Source organism: Diplotaxodon limnothrissa, linkage group LG10 (assembly GCF_057381915.1).
Source record: "Diplotaxodon limnothrissa isolate DT_005_m linkage group LG10, D_limnothrissa_male_GT1.1, whole genome shotgun sequence".
Classification (NCBI taxonomy): domain Eukaryota; kingdom Metazoa; phylum Chordata; class Actinopteri; order Cichliformes; family Cichlidae; genus Diplotaxodon; species Diplotaxodon limnothrissa.
This window is the reverse complement of record NC_140605.1, coordinates 19734461-19759127: the sequence shown is the minus strand read 5'-3', so window position 1 is coordinate 19759127 and position 24667 is coordinate 19734461. Positions and strand designations below refer to the sequence as shown.

The following is a 24667-nucleotide window of genomic DNA, read 5'->3' as shown; positions in this document are numbered from 1 at the left end:
GTTAATTCAGACAAGAAAAACTCACTTTGTGTGTGTGTGTTCAGATAGAGTGAAGGGGAATGACAGAATAAAATAATAAAAATAACAAAACTGCTGTTTAAGAGCAACTAAAACAACAGCACACATTCTTCCCTTCCTTGATGATAGCTAGGCAACTTTTTTTGGAGGTGAGCAAACGGGGCTCTCGGTGTGTCTACTGAGGCCTGGTTACTCGCTCAGTAAGTATTTCAGTATTTTGGGGGGTAACAATTGAAAACAAATGTATAAATAATAGTAACATAATAATAGAAAAGAAAGAGAAGATATCACTGTTATCATTGTATTGATTACTGTGATAATAATAATAATTACAATGAACAGTAATAACAGTAAATAAATAAATAAACAAACTGTGCAACAGACATACCCTATCTCATCCTACAAAAATAATATACATAAATAAAATATTATTAGTATCCTTAGTCGCACAGTGTTGGTGATAGTATTGTGTCAATATAACTTCAGCCCACGTTATTGCAGTTCACTTGAACAGCCGAGTGGCGGCCAGCGGAACCATCAGTGATAGAGGGGGGGAAGACAAAGGCCGCTGCACAAACCCGCGGTTGGGAAAACGTTTGTGACACGAATCGATAGAAAGCTGCACATGGACCCATTACACCGGCGGGACTTAAAAACTATAGCTTAATGTGCACCGACTTCAGTGTAACAGGAAATATAATTTAACATTTGTTTGGGTACGTATGATTTATTTATTTATTTTTACTAAGAATAATTTTTAGCCGCGAGTTAAACGGTTGCCCGGCCTTAGGCTAAGCGTTTAGCATGCTACCTTCCAGGCTCAAGCTGTCTGATAGTTCAGTCAGGGCATGCAGACTGGTTAACAGACTGATTTTAACGTATTTTTTTAATTTCCCAAATAAAATCACTATATCCTTACAGCATTAACAGGGTAATGGTAACTAAGCATTTTATTACAAAAGTGTGTTTTAAGTGAGGTTTCTTTTTTTTTTTTTTTTGCTTGCTTATGTTAGTGTTAAATAGCTATCAAAGCTAGTTTTGCTGGGAAACTAATTGGTTCCTGGTTTGTGTCGTGTACTATTATTGATCTAAATACCTTTGGAGAAAAATGCGGAGAAAACATGTGGGCAATATGGTTAAAGCCTTGCCAATTAAAGTGTATACTTTATATACTGTACCCTGTGAATGTTCTAGAAAGATGAATGAGACGCTCATAATAAATGAATTTAACTAATTTGGAAACTAATAGATTGACTTTAGGGGTAAACACAAGCATGCTGCAGTCATGCCGGGACCATCCTAGAAAAGTAGAGTCCTTTATTGTAGTTAGAACCTTGTGAGGGTTCTTTTATAAATTTCAGAGAAGATCAATCTCTATACACTGTTGTTTTGGTCAATTAAATGTGACTTATATATTTAAAAATGTATCCAAACCATCTGTAAGAACTTATAGGAAAGAAGGGCAGCTTTCTTATCTGTTTGAAAGATAAGTTCTGAATCAATTTAAATTCCACTCAGTGATCATCACCCGTGCTCAAGAGTCTATTGTTCTGCCTTCAGGCTGGCTGTAGATTGACAAAGATTAAGCATAAACATTACGCCAGTGAAAAGATTAAAGAGGTCACCTTTGAGCATTTGCAAGATTTTTCTTTTTTGGGGGTGTTTTAATGTATTTATTGTGTACATTTATTCCTTTAGTAGGGATGCTGCAGTATCTTGCCTGAACATCGTTATCTGCTAATATCATCCTTGTTGACTGCCGTCTTCCTACTGGTAAATACAGATGGCAATAGTTGATGTTTTTCTTTTGTCAAATCATTTCGTTTCAGCTAAATGTTTAAATATGGTTGAAATAACGTAAAATAGTTGAACTATATTTTTTATGAGTGCGCTATTTCCCTGCATAAAAATAAATAGCATAGTATTGTACTGATGAGGCGCAAATTCCTGATTAAAAACAGATTAATGTACCTCTAATGTTATGCATTACCATCACTGTTTCAAGCCTATGAGATATAAAGTGATCTTTTTTTTTTCTTTTTTTTTTTGCAACACAACCAAATTTATTAAAAGGAACAAAACTACTTTCAAAGCAACTTGTACCTTGATAACTTCATAACATACCTGTTTTCTTTTTCTTCCTTAGTGTGCTCGGAGGTGAGAGAGTTTGTGGTGACATGGTTATATATTGTGGATGGCACCGGACAGCCATGGACCCGAATAGCCGCAGCAGCTGTTTGCCAATAACTGGTGAAGACACTGGTTTGGAGGCTTTGGCCTCACCACTGGCGGGGTATTTGGGAAAAGTCAGTAGAGCTCTTGTTCTCCTCTCATTGTCACTTGCGCAAAGCTGAATTGTATTTGAAACTGGACTGTGACTGGACAGTACCAAAGCAAATTCAAAAAACAAACAAAAACGGAAATCTTTGGTTGTAAAAGGCGAAAGTTGGTACGTTACTTGTCTTGACAGGCTTGCAATTGTCAAATCTGTCATACTGTAACATGGGAAACTGTGTACTACTTATGATTTTATTACAAATATGCATCTGCTTTCAAGTACTTGACTCCCCCTGTCCTGCCTCACTTGAACTGCTCCTCACTACAAGCATTTAAAACATAAATCTTGATCGGTCTTGTAAGGTAAATCAAGTAAAGTATTTCAAGTTTCGATTCATGTGTACATAATGTGTAAATATATAAAAGTAAGGCTGCTGACAGATAAAAGAAATGGTTGATTTAAAAAAAAAAAAGTAATCAGTTGAAAATATATGCAGTCTAAAATCTAAAATGTTAATGAATCTCATCAGTTAGATCTTTTTCTAGATTTGTGTTTTCTTTTAAGCTGTTGTCTTCAGTTCACCTGTGAACTTGGTAAACTTGGTAGACGTCTGGGGCTTTAACATACACCATGTTGTTCCCCAGGTGCAGGGAAGAGCTGCTTCACTGGACTATTGCCCTTGGTGTACATCGAAGGGGCTGAGCTATGCTCTACGCTCGTACCGAATCAGCCTCCAGGATTCGATCACTGTCTGCACAAACCCACAGGTAAGTCCAACCACTCAAGTCACAGTTTGATATATTTGTTTTGCTGTCATCTTCGGTAACCTCTTTGTATCCATTCTCTCACAGTGCCTCTTCCCACTGGTCAGCCGCTCCTTGGAGGATGTTTTGGCTAGCTTGGATGCCGTGGAGCCAGTTGTTGGGAACAAAAGAAAAAATGCCTCCACACAGGAAAAGGAAGAGTTGATTAAACCTTCATTCAAACATCTTCGATCAAATGAACTTGGCGGTCTCGAGCCACAAGGTGTAACTGCCACACCTGTTAGCTCAGCAGAGGATGGTGCTGGAAATGCTGTCAGAAATGACCAATATGCAGAACCCACGACAGATGAGGAAAAGCTGAATGGATACCACAGGGATTATCGAGTTGCAGAAGTGACAAATAGGGAATCTGTGAAAGAAAATGATCCAGACTGTGCTGCTTATGCAGATGGTCTTGCCCCCTCTATACTCTCAGCTGAAAGCTCCCTGCAACTTTCTTTGACTACTGATGAAAATGAGGCTGTGCTCAGTTCACATTGCAGTGCCCATGGTATATCAGGGATTGAGTTAAACCACGAGAGGAGTCTTCCTGGAATCCAAAACGGCTTTGAACAGGACATTCATTTAAATGAAATCGATATTTCACAGAGTCCTCAAAGTGAGCTGACAATGTGTACAGAAATATCACGGACTGAAATCTGTAAGAATACAGAGAATACATTAAAGGAGTCAGAAGATCTTGTACCTATTCCAGATCAGCTTCTCTGGAGGAACAGTGACAACCTGTGTTGGCTGGACTCGCTGCTTGCTGCTCTGTTCAACTGTAAGAGTTTGCAAAGGTGTAAACCTAAAGACGAACCTCAGCAGTCATCTCTGTGGCAGCTCCTAAAAGGATATGAAGACATATGTGCGGCCATTCAAGTCCACCAACAGACTGGCAGTGGTAAGTTGAAGTGAATTTCAATCTATGCACGAGTGTAATGTCTAACTTTTATTCGTTAATGTCTGTTTTAGAATAGAATAGAATAGAATAATCCTTTAATTGTCCCACAAGGGGAAATTTGGTTGTAACAGCAGCCAAAAAGACACATATATACAAACAAACAGTACGCAGGACACAGAACAGAAACATACACAGATGTTTTCATCTGTTGATTGTTACAGTGAACAGCAGGCTAATAAGATGCATTAGTAGTTATAGCTGTTGTCTAAGGAAAACAAAGTTCTTAACAGAAAGTGGCTGTGACTTTAGCCCCATAGCCCTCCATGAATAGACTTGTGGAAACCCAGCATTTGTTGTATTTGTTTTGCTCATGTGGAAAATTTTTTCTGACTAGATGGCATTGTGCGGGTTCCAAGTCATGTGCTGCAAAAGGCCACTGCAGACCTTCAGAGTCTAAGAATGTCAGTCTTCAGACTACTGCAACCCAAACTGCACTGCAAACTCGGTAAGCTCAAGAGTTTTACACTTAATGAAGGTTCATGACAGGTTGGTAAGTGTTTTCAGGCAGTCTTAAGTCATGTCTTTAAGAGACAAGTTTTTCAGGGAATGCTATTTAAAAGCGTAAGCAGAGTGGTGTTCTCCTGTTGAAGCATTTATCAGCATGTCTATGTTCAATGAGAACATTGAAAATAAAGGTGTAGCTGTGCTGAGATCCCCATGAGGAATTTCTGTCTCTAAAGAATGTTGTCCTGTTTCTGTGTATTACTGCTACTGGTTTAATCCACACACATCCGGTTGTTCAGTCTGACGTCACTAGCCGTGTCTGGGTCTAAACTCCGCTGCAGGTCCATATATCAAACGATCACTATGGCATTACTGAGAGTTGAAAAACTGTCTAAAGTCTTTCATCTTTAATAAAATGATCAGCGTTCTGCTCTACCAGGTGTAACAATTGAGTTTAACATCCAGGCATCCATGAAAACGGAATTTATGACATTTAACGGAGTTAGAAGTTAGCAGGGAGTTAGCTCCCTAGCTTCTATCTAAATACAATATAGCATGTCCTGACTGCGGGGTTTTGGAAACAAATTAAAACGTACAGCTCTGTTATCACTTCCAGCATAAATGAAGACAGAAAACTAAACAGCAGTGACGTTTGTAGGGTTACTGAAGTTGGGCTAGCTCGTATATAATGATGTGCTACGTGACTGCTAGCGACACAGCTATGTTAGCATAATATAAACAAGCTAACTTTTTTTCCACTCGATAAAAGTTAACGTGAGTGTTCTCGGTGGTCAGGAACAAATGTAATCGCATGGCAGGATGCTGTAAAAGGACCAAACTTCAGCCAGGAGAACAACTGAGATAATCCATCCACAATACGAGGTTAGTCATTCATATACTGCTGCATGGGCTGGGCTGTAGTTACATCCTAAGGTTTTAAAAACTGAGCTTAAATAAATGATTAGTGGTAATAAAAGCCGAGGGAGGTCAACAGTGATCACTGACTGTTTTAGGAGCTTTTTGAGATCAAATAGAAGAAAATACATAACATTAAACATGTTAACAACACAAAAGCCATATTAAACGCAGACTACTTTAGGCCCGGAAGTAGGATTCGTTGCGTCATCACTGAACAACCGGATTATCAGCTCAGTCACACTAAAACCACTCAAAGCCTTAATTATAAGGCAACTAGTGCTGGAGGGGTTGCGTTTGCCCAAACAATACAGGAAGTAGGGTGGGGCAACTAACCAGATTTTATTTTCATTTATGAGTTTGACATTCAGAGATTATGTAAACAAGATAATAGAGATAAAGCAATTATTGTATTTGTTTCACTTTCACTGCTTCTTTTTGTCTGGTGTTATGAAATCCAACATTCATTAACAATGCCAGATTTTCCTGGTTAGTGCTGTTGCCTTACAACAAGAAGGTCCTGGGACTGAATCTACCAACTGGCCAAGCATTTCTGTGCAGAGTTCTCCCTGTTTCCGTGTGGCTTCTCTCCGGCTTTCTCCCACAGTCCAATGATATGCATTTAGTTGGATTAGGTTAATTGGCGATTCTAAATTACACCATAGGTTAGGGCTGCTCGATTATGGCAAAAATGATAATCACGATTATTTTCACTGAAATTGAGATCTCGATTATTTGACGATATTTATTTAACTCTTTAAGACCTACTATAGAACCAAGTCCGCCAGAGCTTATATTAAATTTTTACATGTTGTAGTGCCATTTGTGGGAGCATTTCAATTTGCTATGCAACTGTTATAGCCCATATTTTAATAATATGTATGCATTAAGTCCATAGTAACTACATTAATTGCAAAAAAGTGCAATAAACTACAAAAAAAATTCAAAATCATTTTTGTTTTTTTTACATATATTTCTACTTGGAGAAATTTAAGAGGCTTATCCTTCAAAAATTTAAATACAAAAAAGTTGCAAAAAATAGTTTACAACAACAGGAAATTTATTTTGAGTGTCTTCATAGTTTTATTTTGGAGATACACCAATTTTTATATACTGCAGGAAAAACGAAAAAACAATCCTATGATGCAAATTTGCAAAGAAAACAGCAGGTGCATCAAAATAAACTATTTCCAGCAGTGCAATTTGAGTTCTAAGCATCCCAGCAACTATTCAGAAAAGTCAAACATGACCAGTATAGGTTTTTAAGGCCTACAAGTAAAAAAAACTACAATTTCCGCGAAAATGACGTCACTTCCGGTTTCGGGCAGGAAATGGCGGACATGTGACAGTTCGCGCTGACATCTGTTTAACTGTGGGAAGTGTAACGAACAGCTGATCAGATCGGCAAAGCGTGTTTCTGGAATATTATGTTTTTGTTCCTGCAAGCGCTTTTTATGCAATTTTTGCAAAGCTTTATGTGGAAGGAAACCGTGACCGAGGACAAGCTGATGGCATCAGATGTAAGTACAACTCCTCCGGTTTCATATGCAAAACAAATTATTGCGCTAGCTTACACGGTTCCGGTTCTACAGGGATTTAAAAATAGTTACACAAAACGGAGCGTGCTGCTCTCACCGGCTTTAAAGGGTTAACAATGACTTTAAAAAAAAATATATAAAATAGTGTGCAACACCACTGAAGTTTTTTTAACCTCTCTTTTCAACCAACAGCAGTCACTCTCCTCTCCAAATAACTTCTGCTTAGCTTTCCGAGCTTCCCTCGGGTCCTCTTAATCAGCGGTCTCCAACCCTTTTTGCGCCACGGACCGGTTTATGCCCGTCAATATTTTCACGGACCGGCCTTTAAGGTGTCGCGGATAAATGAAGGAGGGGCTAATAATCGGCTCCGTCATTTTTAATGATCGTTGAAAGCCCAGATCGTAATCGTGATTAAAATTCGATTAATTGAGCAGCCCTACCATAGGTGTGAAAGTGAGTATGAATGTCTGTTAATCCTTCGACAGACTGGCAACCTGTCCAGTATGTACCCTGTCTCACACCTTATGGCAGCTGGGATGTGCTTCCTGCCCCTGAATTGGATAAGTGGAAGAGATGACAGATTTTTCTCTTTCCTTAATAAGACCACCCTCTGCCACTGTGTGTTATATTTTGTTCAGTTCAACCAAGAAAAAGTTCAGTAAATGGCCAGGTCTCCCTTGAAAAAGAGGTTTTTAATCTCAATGGGATCTTCCTGGTTAAATAAAGGTTAATAAATAAATAAATAAATAAATAAATGTGTCTTGTCTCTGATGTCAGACTTGTGTTCTTAATATTGACCAAAATAGTCATTGTAATAGTTTTTGTCATAATTGAGCAGCCTGGTGAGAAGGTCATTCCATAAAAATCTGCATTGTTTTCAGTGAATGCATGCAAAACTTTGCCTTCATAATATGAAAACTGTGCTATTTGCAGAATTTTTAAATGCACAGGTGTTGCTTGATATTTAGCATTTATAATTTACATTGTTCCTGGGCTGATAAACGCATTGAAACGCAATCTATAATTAAAATAATGTCTCTGTAAAGCACTTTGAATCATCTTGTTGTTGAATTGTGCTATACAAATAAACTTGCCTTGCCTTGCCTTGCCTAAAACGTAATCTATTTTACGCCCAGTCCAAGCGTCACAATCTACAGCCAAAATATTTTGTTCAGCACAATTTGTGATCAATTTTGAGCACAAATATCAAGGTAAACGTATCATTGCTTCACTGGCCCAATTTAATGTCTGTTATGTAGAGTAAACGAAACAGTCAGTGGTATCCTGAGTGTGTGTGTGTGTGTGTGTCTGTGTGTGTGTGTGTGTGTGTGTGTGTCTGTGTGTGTGTGTGTTTGTTTGTTTTTGAGAACAGATAAGAGTGTATTTTGGGTAAACTTAGAAGGTTCATATCACACCATTTGGGAAGAGGGCCTGTAAGAGCCACAGTCTTAAGAAGATTTAGTTTAAATTTTGCACAGACTGCAAAGTTAGTTTCTAATTTTTGCATAAGAAAAGCGTAATGTATAAAGATAAGTGCATGTGCATTTGATTGTTAATGTTGCTGTCTTTATAATAATGAGTGACAGCGTACAGTGGAGTCAGACAGGGAGCTTCATTAGGTATCGGTGGGTGTAGTTTTTATACCGTGTGACACTATTTTAATAATATAAAGTAAACCTCTTAACAGTGTTGGGAAGGTTACTTTTAAAATGTATTCCAATACAGAATACATGCCCCAAAATGTATTCTGTAACGTATTCCGTTACGTTACTCAATGACAGTAACGTATTCTGAATACTTTGGATTACTTAATATATTATCATGCTTTTTACAACAACGTGAATGTACTACTGCTGTGTGATTTATTACTGTTACTGAAAGGTCCGCGACTCCGAACTGTAGTAAAGGAACCTCTGACTAATACGGCGGGGTCCCTGTCGGCTCGTAGCCGAAAAATAGCTTTACTTTGTTGTGTGGGTCAACTTTTCTTGCGAGAGACAGAGAGAGGCGTTGAAAGGCTCCAACGGAACTTATTGTTTTTGGAGGAAAACACGAACACGGTGTACAGTCCAGTCTTAATAGCTTACTTACATCTGGGCTCGTCAGGCACTCTTCTTGGCTGCAGTGGTTATTATTATATTTACATGCTTCCAGCTCCCGTTTTTCCTCGATGACAACTCGTACCTTTCCACTCCCCTTTTTCTCCCTCCTCGCGCTCACAGACCCATAACGTGTATGGCAGTCCATTCTCCCTGCAGCACGGACTACACTGCCCATGATGCTACATTCTTTAGAGCTATACCTGTAGCATTCTGCCTGTTAGCTTAGCACAACAACAACAACGAAAAGGCGCTCTCTCACCCAGGAAACACACAGTCGCAGAGAGAGAGAGAGAGCGTCGCCCTGTAACCATGGCAACCGTAACGCTGCCCCCTGGAACAACAGAACATAGCTGTCAAACAAAACCCAAACAGTCCTGACCCGCGACAATATGAAACAGGAAAGTACCGCAGTGTAATCCATTTATTTCAACAAAGTAACTGTATTCTGAATACCACCTTTTTAAACGGTAACTGTAACGGAATACAGTTACTCATATTTTGTATTCTAAATACGTAACGGCGGTACATGTATTCCGTTACTCCCCAACATTGCCTCTTAAATCAGAATTACATGTCCTGTCGCTCGCCTCAGACCTAAGTTACAGCTCATTAGTGTCTTGTTTAGATACTCTGAAGCAATACCCTTACATCGGCCGTTCAAAACAACTTGTAGCATCTGAAAGGTCTTTTTACTAGAGGTGGGAATCACTGGATATCCTACCATATGTTATTATTACAGTACTTCACCCACAATACAGTATTATTGGAATGTGTTTATTTATTGTCAGATTTTGCAATATGCTTTTATTGTTGTTGTAATAGTTATTAGTTTAGAATTATTGCATTAAATGTGAGTTCTCAGCGCCAAATTATTTCCTTAATAATTTGCTTCAAGTTTCCAGCCAAACTTGAAGCACAGCTGGATCTTGGGTCCCTGAAGGTTCTTATCTATATCAGATAAAATGATGTTGTTATTTTGCCTAGCAACGGGCTAAAATTACCCATTTATAGCATATAAACATCAGCTGCCATGGTTGGGGTTTTTTTTTGGGGGGGGGGGTGTTTTTTTTTTTGTTTTTTTTTCTCCTCCTCTCCACAAGGTTTCATGATCTTGCTGACAGACATGACACTGAACATGAAGTGTGGCAGAAGAAAAGCTGCATGTTTGTTTATAAATACATGTATTTTATGACCTGGGGTGTTTTATTTAAGTGTAGTTTTAAATATATACATTGAGCTCAAAGCATGCATTAGGTAATGGAGAAGGGCTCCAACTACCAACGTGTCCAGGAAATGTTGCCTTTACATTATTATTTAAGAAAATGCTGATCATTAAAGCATTTTTCAGTCTCTTTGCTGCAACAAGTAAAGTCCTCAGTGTGACTCAGCCTTTAGTCTTCAGCCATTCAAGTTATAATAGGTCATATACCAGACAGGTCTTGCTGCCCAGTTCTGCATGTCTGGTTCTTGTTTGTTCAGGATTTAGCTTGTTGCAGCACATTTTAGCTGACAAAGACTAAACGTTTGCATTAGGAGATGATAGAATTGCCCAAATATATATGTTTAAAGAAAAAAAACGGGGAAAAATCTCTAAAGATCTTTGGGGGAAAAAGATCTTTAGAGATTTTTAGAAAAAAGGGAGGGGGAGCAGTTGATAAACACTTTTTCCTTGGCTTTTTGGGTTTCTTTTGCTAGCCATATTTGCCATAGCTTTTCCTGTACATTTGCTGAGTAATTTCTTCCCACATACTCCCCTAATTCAGAAAGTTTAGTTGGACCACAAAAAACAAGATTCCTAGCGTTGACAACTGATATAATCTTAACTTGTTTATTTTAAAGTATTAATAAAAAAGTCTGTTTTCTGGACTGCATTTCTGAATCCACCAGCAGTTATAGTAAACCAGTGTTAGGTCAGAAACGATATGCAAATCTCGCCACGCTACTGTGAGCAAGAAAGAGATGTCTGAGCGAATGCAAACTCGACCGCATAAGGCTCGTGGGGCCCCTCAAACCCTCTGTTCTTGAATATTAATTTTCAACATAGCCTAGTGCTACAGTTTTTTCCAGCAGATCAGTGACAAAAGAAGTATTTTAAGAAGCAGTTGGTCCTGTTCTGGCAAGTTCTTTCTGTAAAATGTAAACACGTACAGTAGTTTACACACTATGTGAAACGCCCCATCTGAGAACTTCAAAAAATAAAATACTTGCCTTAAAATTGTTTTTATTTTTACTTTGTTATGTGTAAAATCCTTTTATATATTTGGCGTTTCACAAGAAAATACCACATACCACAATGCTGTATTGAGTACCAGTCACTCTTTTGTGTAGACTTAATCTTAAACCCTTCAAAACAGTCATTATCACCTGATGGTATCAGAAAGACACAGGTCCGGGCAGGCAAACCTTGGATTTTGCTCAGCTTGTTGGAGCCAAATTATTACAATGTATAAAATCTGGAAAATGCATGATGTAAGTGCAAAGGGATGGATGGGAATAATGAAGATGAAAGCCAAGCAGGCGATGGCTATCCTGTTGTGATATCTAAAGTTTATCTTAATCCCCATCCAAAGATTATGTTTTTAAAAATCACCTGGAATAGGAGCGTGCATCTGAGCGTGTAACAGTGTTCGAACTCTGACATGTTTTTACTTTTCAGGTCAGAGGGAAACTCCGGTATTTGCTATGCCGCTGCTGCTTGTGATGGATTCTTGGGTAGAGTGTCTCTTCCAGGCAACCTTTTACTGGGAGATGAAGTGCAGCAAATGTAAAACACCTGTGAGAAAAAGGTAGGTTCATTTATTTTTAACCAGCTGAGGTGTACAAAATACTGCATTACACTTTATTCCATAAAACTTGATCTTTGTGTAACTACAGCACAGAATAACTATACTGCTGGGAGCAGATGCATTGTTTATTATACGAATTGGAAGAGGCCCAACTCTGCTTTGGGCGTCTCTCAAGAGGGCAAAGGGAAAATATGAAATATTAAGTAATTGAAGGCAAATTTGTACAAATTCCTCAGCTGCATTTCTGCCAGAAATGTTATCAGATAGGGCTGGGCCATATTATACCGTTCACGGTAATACCGGTATAATGTTAGGCAACGATAGGAAAATGAAATATCGCGATAGAATATGAGTAAAACGCGCATGCGCAGTGCCTTTGTTTTCATACGCACATGGCCGATTGTTGAGTGAAACAGATGAACCAGAATTGGTTTGTAAAAATGGTGCAACTTCCGTGATGTGGAACTGGTTTGGTGTTTGTCCGTCAGATACACAACAAAGCACATTTTTTTGCAGAACATGCAAGCGGCCGTTCTAAGATGCTCTTAAATCTGGGAGTAATCTGGGTCCTAAACTCCGTATGCTTCAGGTCAAACAACACTGCAGCATCACTAAGAGTTAAAAACTGTCTAAATTCTTTCATCTTTAATAAAACGATCAGCATTGCTGCTTTACCAGGTGTAACTATGAAGTTTAACTTCCAGGCATCCATGAAAACAAAATGTATTACATTTAACGGAGTTAGAAGTTAGCAGGAAGCTAGCGGAAGTTAGCTCGCTAGTTTCGCTAGTTACCTAAGCATGATATTGCATGTTCTGACTAAGAGATTTCTGAAAAAATTCAAACGTACAGCTCTGCTATCACTTCCAACATAAATGAAGACAGGAAACTAAACAGCAGTGACGTTTGTAGGGTTACTGAAGTTGGGCTAGCTGGTATATAATGATGTGCTACGTGATCGCTAGCGACACAGCTATGTTAGCATAACATAAACAGTGAAGCTGGAGGACGAACACTAACACTTTTCCACTCAATAAAAGTTAACGTGAAGGTTCTTCATGGTTAGAGACAAATGCAATCGCATGGCAGGATGCTGTAAACGGACCAAACTTCAGTCAGGAGAACAACTGAGATAATCCATCCACAATACGAGGTTAGTCATTAATATACTGCAACAACATGGGAATAGAGCAGCTACCAGAGAATTCAACATTAATGAATCAATGGTACAGAAGTGGAGGAAGCAAGAAGAATGAGTTTAATAAAGTTTGATTTATCTGACTGCTTTGTTTCGCTTAATGTGCCTTATAATCCCGTGCACCTTATGGTCCGAAAAATGCATACTGCACACTGCAGTTTAATGTTGCAAAGCACCTCTTTTTAACTTCAGTGGATATTATACATGGTTATGCTCAGGATATGTCAGCCCATTTCTACTGGAAATGCCTTTTGGTTAAACTTTCAGCAAGGAATTTGCATTTGCACTGTTACATTTTTATAAAGCTTTAATGTACATAAAAACCAGCTTCTTGTTTAAGTGAAAATAAATGGAAGGTTGTCTTTTTGCGCTAGTAATGTTGTGGAGTTGTATTTTGTCTCACATCAATTATATCGTCGGTTATATCGTTATCGCAAATTTTCAAATATATATCGTGATAAATATTTTTGGCCATATCGCCCTGCTCTATTATCAGATACATAAGAGTTGAAAGCTTAGCTGATGAAAATCAGCATGTCAAATAAATGCGATGCCAGCAATACATTACAAAAAACGTGGTAGTGGCATGTTTTTTTTGTTTTGTTTTTTTAACTAGTTAGTTGCACTTCTCATCATCACTGTAATTGTTTTGTGTCTGAATCCTAAATACATTTTATGCTGTAATTTTTCAGGGATATGAAGACTCTTCCTACTTTAACAAATATTGTACCTGATTGGCACCCACTAAAAGCAGCACACTTAGGCCCCTGCAATGTGTGTTGTAAGAAGAATGAGATGAGGACTATGGTGTGGGAAAGGTAGGAATCAAAAGAATCAAAGTGTTGTGGGTTGGTTTTTTGGTTTTTTTTTTTTGTTTGTTTTGTTTGTTTGTTTGTTTTTGGGGGGTTTTTGTTGGGTTTTATTTTTGGACTTTGGGTTTATGAACATAAATTAGCATCTTGTTGAATTGTTTTAGTCCACTGTCTTCAAACCACAGAGGTTGGTGGAAATTACTGTATTCAGTTATGGAAGGGGTTAATAACTACTTAATGAACACATTAATAGAAGTAAAAGATCAATAAATCTAATCATCGCTTTTACCAATAAACTCACTGGACACCTTATTAACTACCTCGCTAGCATAAATTCCCCACACCATTACCCCATCATCAGTCTGAACTGTTGACACACCACAGATTGTAGATCTGTGCTGCCATGTTTTTTACACCAAATTCTGACCCTTCAGTCTGAATTTTACTGAAGATATTAAAACTCATCAGTCTATCCAATCATCTGTTACTCAATTTTGTTAAGCTCGTGTGAATTGTAGGACCCGTTTGTTTTGCTTGGCTGACAGGAGCATGAGCCAGTGAAGTCTTAGGCATCAAGGTTCAAACTGCTCTTCATTCAGAGTTGTTTTTCTTCATACCTTGTTTCTAACAAGTAGTTATTTGAGCTACAGTTGCCCTCCTATAAGCTTAAAGCAGTCTGGCTATTCCTCTGTGACCCCTGCCGTCAAAAAGACATTTTAACCCAGAAAACTGCTGCTCGCTGGATATTTTCTCTCTTTCAGACCATTCTCTCTGAAACATAGAGAGTAAATGAGCAGGTTTTGAAAAACAGACCAACCTGTCTGACGCTGACAGTCATGCCAGTTGAATGTCACTTAAGTCTGCTTTCTTCCTCATTCTGATGCTTACTTTGAACTTCAACAGATGCTCAGTTCGTACCAGCATCTGCACCACCTGATATCATGGTCTTAAATGCAGTGACTTTTTGCCATGTGATTGGCTGATTGGATATTTCCTTTAACGAGCAGTTAATTGTCCAGTGAGTGTATATGTTATGCAGATTTTTTTTTTCTGCTTAAATATAAATGGAAATACAATTTGACAAAAAAAATTGAAGTGGGTCATCTGTAGCAGTGGTGTCCTTATGAATATACTGTGAGAGTAATAAAGAGAGTGCAGCTCAGACTTGAGTTATTGCAGGGTATGTTTTTCTTTGCAAAACTAATGCACGGAGTGGTTAAAATAAATAAGATTCTTTTAAAAACACAAAACAAATGCATTGTTAAAGTCTGTCTGGATTTTCACTTTTTTATACCTATCACCACTTTTTGCTTTTTTTGCCTTGCTTTGTGTTTTATAGTCTGCCTCCAGTGTTTGCACTGCACTTTGTGGAGGGGCTCCCTAACAACGATGTCAGTACGTACACCTTCAACTTCAAGGGCAGAAACTACTCCGTCACCACTGTCATACAGTACAAGAGTCACCTGAAGCACTTTGTCACCTGGACTTGCAGCGCTGATGGTACGTATTTGTGTGTGAAATGTGAACAGACGACAGAATTATTTAATGTTGTGCAAATGAGAGAGAATCGAATGTTGAAACTGAGAAATATTTATTTATTTAAAAATATGCCAATTTCAAATGAATCAGAAGCATTTCAAAAGCGGTAGGACGGGGCATGTTTACCACTTGTTGCATCAGCTCTCCTTTTAACGACAGCACGTTGCTGTAGATCAAAAATAAAGTTGTTTTTCCATTCTCGCTTGATTTTAGATGTTCAGTAGATGCTGTGTACAGACTTGTAGTCTTCTTCTAAGAGTGCTCAACATCATCTCTCTTTGTGTCTGAAACAGTTTCTGTGGGATAAATGGTTTCTTTATTGTTACGCAACTTTTTCAGCCTTTTGTTGCCCCTGTCCCAGCTCTTTGATGCATACTTTATTTTTTTTATAAAATCATAAATAAGCATTTCAAAACTAAAGCAATTCTCACTTTAAACATTTGTCATATGTCATCTTTGTAATGCATTTTTTCCTTATACAAGTTGAATTTGATTAAGTAGATATTTTGAAGTTGTTAGTGCAGTATTTTTACACAAATAAATGAGGTCAAATTAGGTTTTTTGGTTTTTATTAAACTGGAAGTTACATTTAAGTGCTTTTCTTTGTGGTTGAAACACTTAATGGTTGAGTCTGATTTGACTCTGCCGTAGTTTGCCAACAGCACATTCTGCTGGACAGTTCATGCAAGAGAAGAACCCTATTTGCTGTCTATTTCACTGTCATTTAATAATTAGATTTATTGAATAATTAGATTTTATTTTGTATCTAGCTTACCGATTTTGCAAATGTAACGTTATTGTGATGTGTAGCCATTCCTTTCACAAGTTAGATAATTAACTAGTCTGCAGTATGCTTTGAATAGATTAGACATATGGCAGACTGTGTTGCGCAGAGTTGCTCTTGGAAGAGACCGTAATTCTGCATTATTTATTTTGTTTTATGTTATTTCAGTTTTTCTTATTCATTGGTCAAATAAAACAAACCCTTGACATAGACGACCAAGTTGAACCTGCAGCATTTTGCTGTAACCATTTGTTGTGCTTTTTTTTTTTTTTTTTTTTTTTTTTTTTTTTTTTTTTTTTTTTTAATTTGCAGGCTCGTGGCTGGAATATGATGATTTAAAATACCCTGACTGTAAGACCCACCAAAAGCTTCAGGTCCCTGCTAATGAGATGCATATCGTCTTCTGGGAGGTGGAAGACGACAAAGAGCTTCACATCTGTTCTTCCTCCTCCACATCTGCACTCTCTGACAATGAGAGAAACAACAGTTTAAATGAAGGTTCGGTAGCGGATGGGGTGTTGGTTCACAGTCCAGATCAGTCTCTTCTTATTCCTCATAACGACACCGACATCATCTGCGCTCTCACTGAAGACACCAGCAGTAGCATGGACACAACAGTCACGGCAGGCTTTGATACTTCCATAGGTGCCACCACTTTGCTCGACACCTTTGAGGGCCTAACCCACAGTGAAATCATTACGCTCACACTGGTTGAAGTAAAACCCGATGTAGAAATGCAGTCTTTAAACAACAACCACAAAACTCTAGATCTGAACACCGCTGGTAAGAATGAAATTCTTGACAGCTCTTCTGCTGCCGAAGGTAATAAACTGCATCACTGTCCCAGTGTTGACCTTCCCTCCACCTCAAGTGATCCCGACTCAGGGGACGGCTCGTCCAGCGATCCGACATTTGTGCCCGGTGCCAGGAGAGGACGAGGGAAAGGAATCAGCAGGCGGAAAACCGTCAGCAGAGCAAAAGGTAAAAAGGTAGCTTCATCAAAAGTAGCTTTGCATACTTCATCATCGACATCTTCAGAGCCCTGTGGAGTAAACTGTGAACAGCCTGTGGTCCCTGATACTGAGGATAAGAGTCCATCTACTGAAATTACACAACAGGGTTCCCTCATGTCTTCTACTGATAACCCACCCCTCTCTGCCAATGAGAGCGATCCCACATCAGCATCACTACTAGATCAGAATTCTCGCTGGTCCTTCCTGCTTAGCAAACATCCACTAAACCAAGTTCAGAAGTCCACTGCTAAGTTTGCCCCTGCATCAGACACACAATTAAAGCCCCCTCCTCCTCCTCCTTTTCACTCTACCCCCAACCCTGTGAAGAGACCGCATCTTCCAATGGCGCTCTACCCAAAACCACAACTCCGGACAGAGGACAGCGAAGATCTGCCAGTGAAAGCTGCAGACATGTACGGGGCATTTCGTGCTAAGAGCTTAAACAACCAGAGACCCCTCCTATCACCTACTGTGCAGTCACAACCAGTCACTTCTAACCACCTAACCACCCCTACAGTGATGTCTAGTACGTCCCTGATTACACCTGGAGCAAAGGCACTCCTTAAAGCCTCTCTAAAGAGACATGGCAGCCATTCCTCAGAGGTTCCTGTAGGCCTCGGCAGCACAGAAGCCCTCAGATACAAACTGCTTAAGCAACTCAAATCAAGGAAGAAGCAGCTTGCTAGAATCAATAAGATGTTGGATAAACATGAGGGACTACAGCTTCGACCGGACAGCACTGACTTGGACTCTCCCAGCACCGTCACCTCAAGCACCTACGATGGAGCCACCAGTGACGACTTCCTGTCGGACTTGCTTTCGCCGGCAACAACAGCCAGCAACCTTTCGCCAGACAGCACGGGCTTCTTCGAGATGTTCGCCAATGGGCCTGACGGAGCAGAGCGTGTGGTCGAAGCTGCTGGGAGACCATCAGAGATGAATGGCGGAACGAACGGGCAACACGACGAAAACTTCCTTGACGAGTTCCTCTCTCAGGCTGCGAGTCATACCCCGACCGACATGGAAACCGAAGCACTCAGCGCACTTGAACTTTTCATTTAAGCTGTGATGTTTACCATTATCTGGAGTTGTTTAACAGCTATACCTTGTCTTTTTTTTTAGTTCAGATTAAAGAAGGGAGAACTCCTCAATGTCTATTTATGTTTCTGTTAATGAAGGTTTGTAGGTGTGTCATGTTAAATAACAGATGAAATTTGGGGGGGGGGGGGGGGGGGGGTTGTTGCTTTTTTGCATTTTTGGCACTTTGAACTAAGGAACTGGTCATTTGAAGCCAATTAAATTTTGTTTCTGTTTGTGTTGATGTATTACTTAGTTATAACTGTCTTTTAGTGTAAATAATAAATTCTTTATATGATTCTTGTACTTGTCAAAATGTCAGTTATTATGAAAAGGAAGGGGCAGGACATAACCATAACCTCCAACTAGCTTCCTGTTTGATAAATAAAATATTTATGTTCAGATTTTTCAACTTTAGTTACTTAAAACTTTAGTATTAAATGTCAAATGGGCTGGTTTCAGGTCATTCAAGTACCCAGTTATTGGTTGAGTACCATACTGCACACTTGTTGTTTTTAACAATAAACAATTTAATGATATACCATATTCGCAAGAGAATCTCAGGAAATGCTGGTTGGTAGCGGGTAAATTTACTACCAGCCACAAATAATTTGCATTTGGTGGCTGCAGCTTTGTTTCAGAACTGTTTATTGGGTGCATGTTTTACACAGCCAGGTGATAAGCTTTAAATAAGATACAGCATTAGCATTGGCAACCCTTTGGTTGTGTCATTTATTGGTGAGGAAATTTAAAATTAAGCACTTATTAAAGGAAAGCTGTCTGCGTGTGTGGTCCTGTCGTTTTGTAGGGTGAAGTTTTTATATAAAGCACCCTGCGTCTGCTTACGTGACGATATGTAAAAAAAAAAAAAAAAAGAATAAACTCGAGGAAAAAGGGCGTTCCCATACCGGGAGTCGAACCCGGGCCGCCTGGGTGAAAACCAGGAATCCTAACCGCTAGACCATATGGGATTTGCGGCCAAGAATCATCATCATATGTATATGACAAATGGATAGCAAACGAATCAGGAGATGATAATGGTACTTTTGTTCCTGGCGACATGACGTTCCTAAAATAACTTTAACGTTAGCGATTCGTTCCCCGACAGCTGACACCGAACAGCATGTTTTAAGCTAGCTCCTTAGTCCAGCTCATCTTCACTGGTGTTTGTAAACCAAAGGCATTATAAACATGTTCGGTGTTACACTGTAGGTGTTAGGAAGAGGTGTGCAAAAACATTTTTTAATTAAGAACGACATTAGTCTCTGGATATCTTCGGGTTTGGGGTTTTGTAGGGCGGAGGACGTCTTTATTTGGATTTAGTCGATACGAGAATGCATCAAAGTCATTCAGTATAAAGTTTTGAAAAGAGATTTAAAAAAATCAGCGAGGACGTTGCATTTCCTTTGAAAGGCGCACGCAGGTGCTATTTGACTGTAAGTGGGTCAAATCAGAATAAGAATAAGCCAGCTCTATTTTTACTCTACTTTTACTCTTGTAGGATAAAAAATGATTACATTGTTTCTGGGGGTGGTACCTTCATTTTAAATGGATGTTGTGTTATACAGTATGCTGTAATTGACGTTTTTCTAGGAAACTAGAAAATAGGTCGGCAATTAATTGAAACATCTGCAAACATACTCGGAATTACTATATATAAGGCAAAAAAGAGTTTGTACAATTCCAACAAACTTTATTCTTCAACACATCCTGAACTCTTTTCGACAAACTTTCGTAAAGTAGCCTTCAGGAATAACTCAGAAGTCTTCCCGAAGGACATTCAAAGCTCTTGTGTGTTGTTATTGCCATGTCTTGACAGCCTCCCTTCCACTGAAACCATTTCTGATGAAACTTCATTGAAGACAATGGGTCGTGAATGGATCATGAAGGGCTAAATGCATCTCTCGGTGCTGTGTCAGGTGGATTTTTCTTCTTTTTTTGACAGTTTCACATACTGTTCACCTGTTGTAAATTTGTCCTCTACTTGCACACTGTGCTGTAAAATGCTAAGTTTTCAGCTAACAGCTCCTTGGGAATCACCTTCTTGGTACAAAAATAAAATGTTATGTATGCCAAACTGTGTCATCTTTGACATGTTTCATACATTTAACTAAAGAAACTGGAACAAATGACAAAGTACCAAAATATACTATTTTAAAATAATATAAATAACAACAAATGTATATAGAAAGTCTGTCTCTTTTGAGGCAAAATATAAAGAAACGAGGGTTAAATCAAACCTTTTGCACTGTGTTGTATATGTTGACACATTCTCCATACATGGTCTTGATTATTTATTGCCAGAAATACTTTAAGTGTCTGTTCATAACACTACTCATGTATATAATTACTGGGAGTAATGAGAGGTGACACATAGCGTAATAGTGATGCAAATAATTTTGCAAAACATCAAGCCAGGCCTTTACATGCAATCCGGTCTTACACAAGCACACAGAGGAAGTAGCAGCAAAGTTGTTTGCAGCCCTCTGTATTAAACCAGAGCATCATTTACATAAAGGGGAAGCCACAAACAAGTGTGTATGTGGGATGGGACAACATGATGTCATGAAGGGAGAGATCAGGTTTATGATTTGCTACTGACTTTAAATACGCCTGTTTGGATGTGAAAGACAATCTTTGTCTCTTTCAGCCCAGCAAACACCTGCTCCTAAAGCTCACAGGATAATCATGGACTCCAACAAAGTGGTGGAAAACATCTACCTCCTGGTCATCGTCACTCTTGTCAGCGTGCTTCAGAATGGTGAGAAACTCTAACCCAGTGACTGGAAATGTATCGCTCACATCACAAATGCTTAATCTTGACTCTCTGTTTTTAAGCTTTTTTCGCACAGAAGGTGGAGAGGGAATGCAAGAACCATAATACCCGCACATCAGCTTTTGAGCGAGTGTCTTGTGCCAAGTGAGTGCTCTTTCTTCAACAATTAGTTCTCTATTGCAACATCAATACCAGCGAACTGAAACAATATCACATTTGTTTCCTAATAGGCTTTCCATTCGGCCTCATAATCCACCAAATGTTAACTCTATCCAGAGGCAGTCCTCATTTGCTTGAACCCTCCCCGGTTGGGGAAAGAGCTGGCTGGCGCTGACCTTATTTGAATACTTGATGGTGAAATAACAATGATGTGTTGAACTCCAGGCCTCGAGGGCCGGTGCCCTGCAGGTTTTAGATGTTTCCTTGATCCAACACAGCTGATTTAAATGGATAAATTACCTCCTCAACATGTCCTGAAGTTCTCCAGAGGCCTGGTAATGAACTGATCACTTGATTCAGGTGTGTTGACCCAGGGTGAGATCTAAAACCTGCAGGACCTCGAGGCCTGGAGTTCGACACCCCTGATTTAAGGCCAACCTCTCATATATCTGTTCCATCTATACAGTTGCAATGACATGTCAAGAAGTTTGTTCGATTGATCTTCAACATGCTAATTCATTCCTTTACAAAGAAGCAGAAAAATAGTAAAGCAAATTGTTGTTTTTAATAAACTATGCTTCAACCTTTGTGAAGTACTTGGTAATTTGGAAACTATCATTTCAAAGTGTCTTCCACAACAATTACAACAAAAACCTCACAAAATGCTAGATTTTGGGACTCAGGCGTTCCAGTTCTTCTGCCTTTAACTAATCTGCCATTGCTTCATAGTTTCTTCACACTTGCCTTGAAATGTGCTAATAACAGCTTTTGTTTAAACTTCTTCTCTAGTCGCAACTGCATGGATGCTTACCCCACTTTCTTGGCAGTAATGTGGTGTGCTGGTCTGTGTCTCAGTCAAGGTAATCATTCATGAATGTAAAGGAGGCTGTAAACAGTGCACACCCACACAGGAAACAAAAGCAAACATTTAGAAAAGTGTTTGTTCTCTCCTTGTACAATACAACACAACACAATCCAATATGCCTGAAACGCTGCTGTTTTTCAAAGGTAGAAAGTCAGATCTGCACATGACTTTACTGACATTAACCTTCTGTGGATCATGCTGCTACAATTTAAGGATAAGCTTTAGGCCAAACCGATAAAATAAAATAAAGCGCAAGCACAAGTGCTGACATAAAATGCAGTTCCTCTAGTGGCTACTTGAGGCTGGATCCAACAGCAAGTTAGTCTCCATAATATGGAGTCCAGTCTGCTGACATGGGAATATATGGAGTCCATATATTCCCATGTCAGCAGACTGGGAGCTTAAAATACCAACCTGTGGTTCAAGCCAGAGTTGTGGTCCAGAGTTTACATCAACTCATCATGGGAATGAATGTCATGCTAATTTGGAGCTTTTAATGATTTCTTTCAACTGTTCTTTTTTCTGTGTGTAGTGATTTGTTTGAATTTATTTTGGATTCTTTGTAATCCACACATGGTCAAAAGTTTAGATACAAGCTCCAATATATACCCCACTAAAATTTAACTAAATGTTAATGTTAGTAATTTGGACCTCAACCAGATGCTTTTGGTAGCCATCAAGAACCTTCTGGAATAACTCTGGTTGGATATTTGACAAGTCTTGTTGGAAGGATTGGTAGATTGCATTTAAATTGGCTGATTTCCTGGCACCGTCCTGGCTTAGGGTATAGGGTTGAGGTCAGGGCTGTTAGCCTGTTCAATGTTAGCCATTTAGCGCAAACACATCGAAATCAGTTTCGATGTGTGTTTGTTATCGTTGTCCTGTTCAAACACCTAACAGTTTTTCAACAACTGTGTTTCAACAAGTTTTAACCGTCTTGCTGCTGATTTAAGATGACGTTCAAGAATTTGGATGTAATCCTTCTTTTTCATTATTCCATCCACTTTGTGAAATATACCAGTACTGCTGGAGGCAAAACACCCTCAGAGCGTGATGCTACCACCACCATGTTTGACCTTTTGCCATTGCGAGCAAATAGCTTATTTTATCTCTCGTCTGACCACTAAACTTTTCTCTTTACTTGTTGGCCTGTTTCTCTGTATTGCCTGACCTTACCTAAAATACCTTATCATTAGTGCTGTCAGCATTAATCTCGTTAAAATGACGTTAACGCCATAACCGCATTAACACGGGAAATCTCCGTTAGCGAGTTACTGCGGATCGCCCTGTGCAAGCGCTGCACAACGTCAACGCGTTAGCACGATCGTTAACGCATTAGCGCCATGCAGCCCCTCGCACGGGGCGATCCGCAACATTCAATAGTATAGGATTGGATAACTGGATTTTTCCTCGAAAACAGTGCGTGCAGTGTGAGTTGGTCAGGGTGTTTTGTACTTATGAGCTCTCTCCAGTAAAATGCAAAATGGGCCTACGCTCTGTTTGGGTGCAGATGTCACAAGAATGAAGCACACTATTAGCTGAAATATTACTGTTTGTGCCACAGAGTCGAGATTGACTAAGTGGAAAAAGACCTAAACCATATTATGGAACGCCAGGACTGCCATAATGAATTAATTAAATACACCATTAAATAATTAATTAAATGTGTCAATAATTAATTAAAATTGGAATTAATTAATTAAATAAATAGTTATGACACATGTAATTAATTAATTATTGACACATTTAATTAATTATTTATGTATTTCACATTTTAATTAATTATTGACACATTTAATTAATTATTTAATGGTGTATTTAATTAATTCATTATGGCAGTCCTGGCGTTCCATACCATATAAGACCCACAGCGTATTATGAAACCAGATACAGAATCTTTTTCTGTCCTCTGTTTGAAGCTCCCGCTGCTTTCGCTGGGATCATCTATCTCGTCGTCAGGCAGAAGTACTTTGTTGGATACTTGGGACAAACCCCTCAAAGGTAAATTCCTACAGACCCAGTAGCATGTATTCTATGTGTTTAGAAGCAGTATCGCATTAATTTTTCACATCTGTACAGCACCCCAGGTTACCTGTTTGGAAAACGGGTCATCACCTTCCTTTCCCTGATGTGTGTCATTGGCATTGCCAACTACCTGCTGGTGCGCTTCTACGGCAGCGACTATAAAGAATATGTGGAAACCATCACTAACGCTGCAACTGCTCTTCTGCTTATCCCTTAAATGAGTTTGTGTCATGTAACCTTTCCACATGAATAATTTAGCTCCTGGATCTCTGTTGCATTAAAAAACACTGTTTAATAGATTCATTGCATTTTTTTGGAAAAATAATAAAATAATTCTCACAAACAAATATTGATTTGACATTACAAAATCTGTAAACATTTTATTGTGCAGCAGCACAAATTTGATCACTATAAAACCTCTCAAACAAAACAACAATTAAAAATCATGTAAAAACAAATATTTGCACACACAAAACGACCTTTATGACATTCAGAAAGTCTTTTTCAGTCCTTGTCAGTAGTTTCCACCCACTGAACAGACAGAAATTCTGGACTCAGATCCTAAAATCTC

The 24667-nt window shown here is 38.9% G+C and overlaps 2 protein-coding genes and 1 non-coding gene across 3 annotated transcripts; 2 read left to right on the top strand and 1 right to left on the bottom strand.

Moving 5' to 3' along the window:
* Positions 1 to 609: 609 nt before the first annotated feature.
* uspl1 (ubiquitin specific peptidase like 1) lies at positions 610 to 18411 on the top strand. The gene is made up of 10 exons (XM_085364547.1): positions 610 to 734; positions 1717 to 1791; positions 2165 to 2324; positions 2941 to 3063; positions 3148 to 4003; positions 4398 to 4508; positions 11719 to 11848; positions 13739 to 13864; positions 15198 to 15358; positions 16494 to 18411. Exons 3-10 carry the CDS (start codon positions 2196 to 2198, stop codon positions 18254 to 18256), a joined length of 3399 nt encoding a protein of 1132 aa, XP_085220673.1. The 5' UTR covers positions 610 to 734; positions 1717 to 1791; positions 2165 to 2195; the 3' UTR covers positions 18257 to 18411.
* Positions 18412 to 19170: 759 nt separating this feature from the next.
* Positions 19171 to 19242, bottom strand: trnae-uuc (transfer RNA glutamic acid (anticodon UUC)). Its single transcript has one exon. It is a non-coding gene; the product is annotated as a tRNA-Glu (tRNA).
* A 905-nt stretch (positions 19243 to 20147) lies between these two features.
* Positions 20148 to 24313, top strand: alox5ap (arachidonate 5-lipoxygenase-activating protein). Its single transcript, XM_085363846.1, has 6 exons — positions 20148 to 20190; positions 20922 to 21032; positions 21110 to 21191; positions 21996 to 22066; positions 23991 to 24072; positions 24151 to 24313. The coding sequence occupies exons 1-6, from the start codon at positions 20148 to 20150 to the stop codon at positions 24311 to 24313; spliced, it is 552 nt and encodes a 183-aa protein (XP_085219972.1).
* The last annotated feature ends 354 nt before the right edge of the window (positions 24314 to 24667 follow it).